The 8,529-nt window shown below is 31.4% G+C and overlaps 1 protein-coding gene across 1 annotated transcript; it reads right to left on the minus strand.

The window, feature by feature from the left end:
• Window positions 1-3,356: 3,356 nt before the first annotated feature.
• LOC116006242 (dehydration-responsive element-binding protein 3-like) lies at window positions 3,357-4,576 on the minus strand. The gene has a single exon (XM_031246541.1). The coding sequence runs from the start codon at window positions 4,367-4,369 to the stop codon at window positions 3,695-3,697; it is 675 nt and encodes a 224-aa protein (XP_031102401.1). The 5' UTR covers window positions 4,370-4,576; the 3' UTR covers window positions 3,357-3,694.
• Between the last annotated feature and the right edge of the window lie 3,953 nt (window positions 4,577-8,529).

The following is an 8,529-nucleotide window of genomic DNA, read 5'->3' on the forward strand; positions in this document are numbered from 1 at the left end:
ATATATATATATATATATATATATATATATATATATATATATATATATATATATATATATATATATATATATATATATATATATTTATATATGTGTGTGTGGCTACAGAGTTGTCTGCTTGAACACATCATCTTCAAACAGTTGAATCACCTTACTCTAGTGTATTTTGTCACTGTTAACTGTTTTAATTTCCAACCTATGAAAAGCAGAAGAATCATCACTACCCTTATTAATACAACAAAAAAAAGAATGGAGAAGACAGTGAAGCAATGCTGAGATTTTGACCTTAGCTCACCCATAATTGTAATTATTCAGCAAATGTAACCATCACCAGGACCAGTAACCTTAAATAATAGGGCCAGGGTGTGTTCTATCAATAATTTTTATTTTTTTTTGGTAAGTAATAACAATATTATTTGTAAATTTTGAAACATCATACTATTGAAATAACTATGGTAAGAAAAAGTTTGTTAAGTTTTTTTTTTATAAGTACTACTGACTCTGTTACAATGTAATTATGTCCCGCACAATGAGCTAATATTGCCTCTACTGAGGCTCGAACCCCCTTTCATGTGAAGGTCTAATCGGGTGCAGTGTCACTAGACCACAAGGTCTTTGGCAAAAAGTTCATTAAGTTTGAGTAGATGAAAAATTTAGAATTTTAGGATTTGAGAAATAAATTTTGACTAGAAAAAAAAAAAGTTTACAAAAGTAATCTAATATAAAAGAACCTATAAAAGTAGATGTGGTTTTTTTTTTTTTTTAAATATCAATGATGTTGGACGAAAGCTTAAAGGGCCGAGTCCAACATCATATATACCATTGGAACGAGACCTGCCTATTACTCAAGTAGAAGGAAATGAAGTTGCGTATTTGCTATAAGCGGTAACTTTTGGCATAGTTATAAGTGTTTGATCTAACTAGTGAACTTTTAAAATTTTTAAAAGTTATGAATTCAATATTCACCCAACTTTTAAAAGCTCTTTAAAAGTATGAATTAATTACACCAAGTTTTTCTAAAGGCTTTCAAATATAATGTACTGTTTAAGTTGAATATCTTATATTTTTTAATCTATAAAATTCTTTAAAATTGTACTCCGTATAAAAGACAAATTATGTTTACTAATTGGAAAAAGAAAATAAAGAATGTAAAATATGGAATATGTTTACTTGTACATTTAAAAAAAAATTGATAATAAATAAGAAAGAATGAAAAACTAGAGAAATAAAAATAAAGTGTTGGTATAGAATTGGAGGGTTGAGGACTAATTGAGTTCTACTACGTATACTCTCAAATTATATTCTTTCATTTTTACTCCTGATGTAGTAAACAAATTAAAGATAAAAGTAACCTCATTAGTATAGTTTTTTCACAAATGTTTAAGAGCCAAGTAGGAGAGAAGGAAGAAGGCAAAAAAAAAAAAATTGCTATGGTTAACGCTTTCGGTTGGGCACTTTTGGTGAGCTTCACGTCCACCAGCAACAGTTTTTTAATTCTTTGGTGGAACTCGTTGGGGAGACAAGAAAAACAGGTCCTGGTGCAAGCACCACAAACCTTACCATCTCCTCTTCTCTCTTCCACCTCACACTCACATTTCGACCATTTGGCCCCAAAAAAAAACCAAGAAAAATCTACTAATGGGAATGCTTAAGTTATTTTTATCATGTGGGTCCCCAAAAAAGTTTTCACATCAAGAATTTGAGAGTAGAGTAAAATTTGGCAGTAGAAAATTGGAGTCCACATAGTATTTTCCAAGCAAATTATTCCATGGATTAGGTCCACATTGCAATGTGGATCACGATCCAAAATGACATCCATATTATATGTATGCAGTTAACAGATTACGTGTCTAAGTAAATTGAATGCACATAATATATCAACTACAAATACATAATGTTAACTACATGCACATAATATGTTAACTAGAGACACAATTATTAATTACATACACACAATATGCAAGTTAAGATATTATGTGTCTGCAGTTAACATATTATGTTTTTGTAGTTAACAAATTATGTTTTTACAATTTATTTGCATGCACATAATTTATTAAGTAAAGGCACATAAACATGTTAACTACAGACAGATAATTTTTAAACCAGAGTCTACAATACAATGTAGACCATGGTCTATAGTATAGCAATTGGAGGATCGAGTCCAACATCTAACCATCAAAACATAGCATTGACTACTAAACAAATATAAGAAAATAATTAAAGTTTCGTTTTTACTACTAGTTTTAACTTTTGGCTTAGTAGTGTCGCATATTGTTCGATTGAGGCTGACAAGTGCTGTGAGAGAATTGTTTGACGAAAGCTACGCCAAGCGTTGATCATAACACAAAAAAATTGAAGTAAACACAACCTACGAAAACTTTTTTACTTCCAAAGTTCCATCAAATGTCTTAATCATTGAAAAAAAAAATTTGTAGCCTTTATTTTATAATTAATCACCTAAGTTAGATCATATAAATAAAGAATAATAACGAAATAAATGAGAGTAATTGTAATATTACTCTCATTGTCCCATAGCAGCCATTTCTTTTTCTTTAAAGAAAAAAAAAAAAGAAAAAGAAAATTACAAAATTGCAATCAATGAGAATAGGAAGACTTAACAAATTTAGCAAAATTAACAAAATAGTCAATATCAGTCTGTCACATAAAGAAAAGTTTCTATGAAGTGGACACTGCACTTGCTAGCTAGGGTGAAAAGGATAAAAGGACAATGTTTTATTTATAAATAAAAAAATTGCTTTTTAATGTGAATTATTATGAGCCAATTAGGTCAAGATGCCAAAATAGACATCAACTTTTTTAAAAATAATTTTAAAAAAAATAGAACAAAGAAAAATAGGCAATTACTCCCTTTATCCCAAATTATATATACCAAAACTTGATTTAATTTATTTTAAATTTAATTTTTTATAATATTTAATTCAATATTAGATATGATAGAATTTATTAAGAAAAATAAATGAACATGAAAAGAAGAGATAGTTCGATTAGTGAGTACTTATTACAACTGAAAAAGTGTTCGACAAAAATTAAATGCATAACCTTCTCGTATAAGAATTATGTTTTACCTACTTAGTCACCCCTTTAGAGGTATGTTTACACTTATATTTCAATAAGCACCATTTAACACCAAATATACAAATTTTAATGTTGTAAATAACCAATTTTCATCATATGATAATTTTCTTCTTAACAAAAAAACAAATTGATGCATCGTCCATCAAGTAAGATTATTATCACGCATACTCTATGTATGTGTGTGTGGCACGCGTATTTGTGAACTCAATTTGTATAATAGAAAATAGAGTATTTATGCAATTTATTGAGATGAGTCGAAATTATTGCAATGTTGACGATAAAAATTAAAATAAAAATACACAAAATGGACATTTCAACTTGAGAGAGAGCTAGAGAGAGAAAGAGAGAGATTTATACAGCAAAGCATTGGAAGGCATTTATGAAATTTGTTGATCCCTTCCCAACACTGTACAGTAAGGACTCATTAAAGAGATTATTACACGAACTAAAAGAGAAAAAAGTTGGGGGTAAGAAATCGAAATGAGGGATTTTTTAGAACCCTACAGACTAAAATTCAAAGGGCTAAAAAGAAAACATAAATACAAAAGAAAAAGAAAAAGGAAAAAAAAATCTCACACAGGAAGATTAATGGCTGCCATTAATAATCCCACAACGAAGACTCGAAGCTGCTGGAGATAATCCCTGGTCCGCCGCCGCCGTCGTCCGCGGCGCCGCCGAGCCACGGCGGCGGATACAGCCACTCTTCGACGGAGTCAACGTAGACGATCTCGCCGCCTAAGCCGAGCGAGTCGAAGCTGGTGTCGAGGCTCGGCAGCTCGACGATCTCGCTCAGCTCCTCCGACGTCGCGAGGTCGATCGCCGACACGAGCGACGACAGCGACGACGACGATGACGAGGATGAGTGCGAGGACGGCGACGGCAAGTCGAATTTCTCCATCGCCGCCGCCTTCGCAGCCGCGCTCTGAATGTCGCGAGGGCTCAGCGAGTCGGGTCGGGGCAAAATCCCCGCTAGGTCAGGGAAATTCAGTATCGCCGAGCTCCCTTTTATGCTCAGCGCCGCCACGTCGTGCGCACGCGCCGCCATTTCCGGCGTCGGAAAAGTCCCGAGCCAAATGCGCGATTTCTTCCTCGGCTCTCTGATTTCCGACACCCATTTCCCCCAACTCCGCATCCTAACCCCCCGGTACACCGGATGCTTGCTGCTATCCCTAATCCTCTTCATCTTCTTACTCTCCGGCCCGGAAACCTCGCCGCCTCCGCCGCAATTCACAACCGAAACCGGAGAATCAGGTAATGATTCAGTACTCATCATTTCCACTACACATGTATCTATATGTCTTCTATATACATGTACAATACAATATAATGCGCCTAAATATAAATATATAAAATTAAAATTATATATATATATGTTTATATGAAGAGAAGATTGTAGAGTATAGTAGGATTGTGGAGTGGTTGGAGATGCTGGTTGGTAATGGATGATGAAGAAGAGGAAAGAGTAATTTTAGAAGGCACAACTAAAAGCCACCATAACTTTCCCAATGAGTCATGCAATACTTATAAGAGGAGGGGGTTGGGGGTGGGGGGGGGGCGAGGTGGGCATGGGGGTTAGGGAGTGTAGGGTGGGTGACTTAATGCTTGTGTGGTCTAGTTTGTGTTTGGGTATCTTGTCCTAATAATATATTATGCATGTATTATATATAATGTATAAATAGTATGCAAGTAACAACCAAATAACCCGCATGGACAGCTCAGTTAGTCACAAAAGTAAAATTTGGAAAGATAGACCAGAATTGAGTCTCACCAACGACGATGTGGGGTCCTTGAAGTTAAGAATTTAACGTTTTTGGAAAGAAAATATCAGCCAAATACTTTGTGGGTTCCATCCTAATCAAGGCCTACGTTGAATCTCCAATACTGACAATTGGTATTGGCTTACACTATATAATACACATAAAACTGTATTTTCTTTATTAGTTATAACTTTTGAAAACTGTATTTTATTTGGTCCATTTTAGGAAATTAAGTATTTCTTTTGTTTAAATGATACAAAGTATTTTATATTATTTTTTATGAATAATATTTCAACCAAAATTGGGGGCCAAAAAACTCTTAGATTGAAAGTGACATTGGGGATGTTATATATAATTAATGTTTTATGTACGTCACAGAGTCACAGCACAGTAATTATCTATAATATACTTAGGTAACATATTAGTATCATTGAAAGGATTTGTATTAGCATGAATCATATCATATCATTATTTGAACATTGCGTATATTTAATTTACTGCTCAAATAATATTATTTAAATTTATTTTTGTGTGTGAGAGGGGGAGATTAAACGCTTATCATTATGTAAAAAATTATAATTAATATCAAAAACATAATTTTATATACTTATACTTGTATAACAATTAGCTACATGTTCTAATAACAGGATGCCAACGTATAACTATATTAAAAGAACTTTTGAATTTTTTTTATTTTTTTTTTTTGTTTTCACCTTCTTTCCACTGTACATTTATCTGCTAGTAGTTCAAATATTCATTTTATATGTGACTGCAAAATGATACATTCTACATTATCCTATGCTACTCTATGCCTAGAATTTACACATATTCTCAATTATTTATAGGTTTAGACAATGCAACCACCTAAAGTATAGGTTAAAAGCAATATGTAATTTTTTTTCATAAGGATTAATAAATTAATGCGAGCCCTAACGATAGAAATGAATTTATATATAGCCAATTTGCATATATAGTAGCTGATGGGATTGATTGAGTTGGTAAAGATGATTTTATTTTGCTAAATACCATTTAGGTAGAAGTGAATTTTTAACAATTGTAAAATATATTGTTAGAATGTTCTCTGATTATCACCAAGTTTTCATTCCAACACTAATTTTTAAAATTTTAAAAAACTTTATCTAGTTGTTAAGTACCTTGTGCTCAGATGGCAAAGAAAGTATGCAACATATAGAAAAAGTATAGAACAGATACTAACTTGTAATAGAGTCAATACTACTCAAAAAAAATTATCTAGTTAATAAATGCATCTAACATAAACCCTAATAACATTATATTATTAACCACCCAAAGGATAGTTAATGGTCCAACAGAGGGGTTTAGGTTGATAATTTGGTGAGGTTAGGAATTAGGATGCTTACGTACTAGCAACTTTCAGAATTGAAGGTGTACTTTTTGCCAGATATAAACATTTAATTTAGCCAGAAATTATTCATAACAAAAATAGTAATTAAATAAAATAAATATAACATTGAATTTTAAATGCTCAAACATTTTTTTCCCATATAGTATATGGTATTCTCACACTATATATGAGACTAATTTGGAACTTATTGACTATTAATATGTTGCATCTATTTACCAATCACTTTAAACTATTAGGTTAAAAAGGCATGCGACCCCTTGTGGCATAAGATAGACGTGGAGGGAGGGCTAGAAGAAGATTGTGGTGTATAGTAACTCTGTAAAGGTAGTTAGGCGGATTAATGGGATGGATGGAGCCAAAGGTTTAATTGGGAGATTGTTCGAAAATGCTTGTAGGAAGTTAATAAAGACTAGGAGAGCAAAATATGATTCTCAATTGTCTCGCTAAGATGGCCAAAATACAAAGTGACGTTATTTTGACCGGAAATAGATGAGTTGTGTGTCAAAAGAAGTGAATCGAGCTTACCTAAAGGATATAAGAGGAATTCCTAGAGTTAAGAGGATCGTAAGTAGTGATAAATACTCCCAAATTTCCCTATCCCTGCTTTTAAAAAATAAAAAGTAAAAAAGCCCAAACATTTTAATTAACGTAATTAAAGATTAGGACTACTTATGTAGTTGTGTTTAAGGAAGATGATATATAAGACACTGTGGTGTAAATTTTGTTGTAAACCTGTGTATTAGCGAGTGTCAAATTATTGTGTGGATCATGGTTCACATAGTGATGTGTAGATCATAACAAAAAGTATATTTTTAATATATTAAATGTACATTATTTGTGTATTATTTTAAAAAAATGTACATTATTTGTGTACTGAATGTACATTATACAATATAATGTACATTCAGTACACAAATAATGTACATTCCCTTAATACAATGCACATTTTTAATATACTAAAAGTATATTATTTTTATAATGAATGTACATTATTTGATAGTATGGTCCACACTATACCATAATGATTGTTAACAAGTAGTGTGGGTTCCAACAAATTGGGTAAATAGCATGTTAGCGATTTGATTCTTAATTGTATTTTTGGAAATTTAGTTGTGTAAAACTAGTGCGGTTTAGCTCTCCTGTGTGATTTTTTAGCTATATATTACACTGGGATGATGAAGTTTATCCAATGCACAAACTTGAATAGTAGCTTACTGGGTTCTCTTGTTATCCAAAAAATACAAATTTTCCTTTACAAAATGCATATATATGACTTGATCTATTATCTAAATTAAATAAACCTTGTATTATAATTTATAAAGTGAAAGTGCTCCATAACTTATGAAAGCACATATATGGGTATCATTGAATTGACATTGAAACATCTCGAAACTTTTAGCAAATGGTTCGCCTCATTTTTATATGTTATTCCGATCCATATTTGATAATTGATATGATGATGATGTTATATAATATTATATATTAAAATAAAAATATCTACATAATAAGATATTGGAAAACTTTTTTGGCATTATTGAACATATACCTGATACAATTACACATATGTTATAAGTTGTATCACACACTATCAAAACCAACATAGACACATAGTAAATTAGTTTCTAGCCAAGGTGAGGGTAAATGATAAAATATAAGATTTTACTATTGACACGTAGAGTTGACTATTACATACACAAGTACAAAAAATTAAAGTTATCACTAGTTATAATTTTTTTTTAGTGATAAGAGAAACTCGCAACCACTACTTGATGATGTACAATGGATAGATCTTGTTCATGTGTAATACTTTGCCATTACTTGATGGTGTGCAAGGGATAAACTCCCCTTTTGTGTAATAGCTAGTAAATCAGAAAACGCTAATTATAATTTTAGTTCAGTAATAAATATTTGATCTTGCCACTATCCACTATTTGAGTGTTGGATTGATTAATGAATTGAAGAAGATTATATTCTCATTTAAAACAGTAAATTAGCTAGCTTTGTCTTCAATTGTTTTTTCGTAATAAAGTACAAGAGGAAACAGAAATAATGGTCACAAAGGCGATGATGCATCAAATAAACATAGGTAAAAACAATGTGGTTTTCAAAAATAAATAAATAAATAAATAAAAGGTGAAAACAATGAAAACAACTGACCTTGACATCGCACCTGCCTGATATCTGGAATCAATTGTCGACATGTTTTTTGTTTGATTACATATATATATATATATATATATATATATATATATATATATATATATATATATATATATATATATATATATATAT

Source organism: Ipomoea triloba, chromosome 15 (genome assembly GCF_003576645.1).
Source record: "Ipomoea triloba cultivar NCNSP0323 chromosome 15, ASM357664v1".
Classification (NCBI taxonomy): Eukaryota; Viridiplantae; Streptophyta; class Magnoliopsida; order Solanales; family Convolvulaceae; genus Ipomoea; species Ipomoea triloba.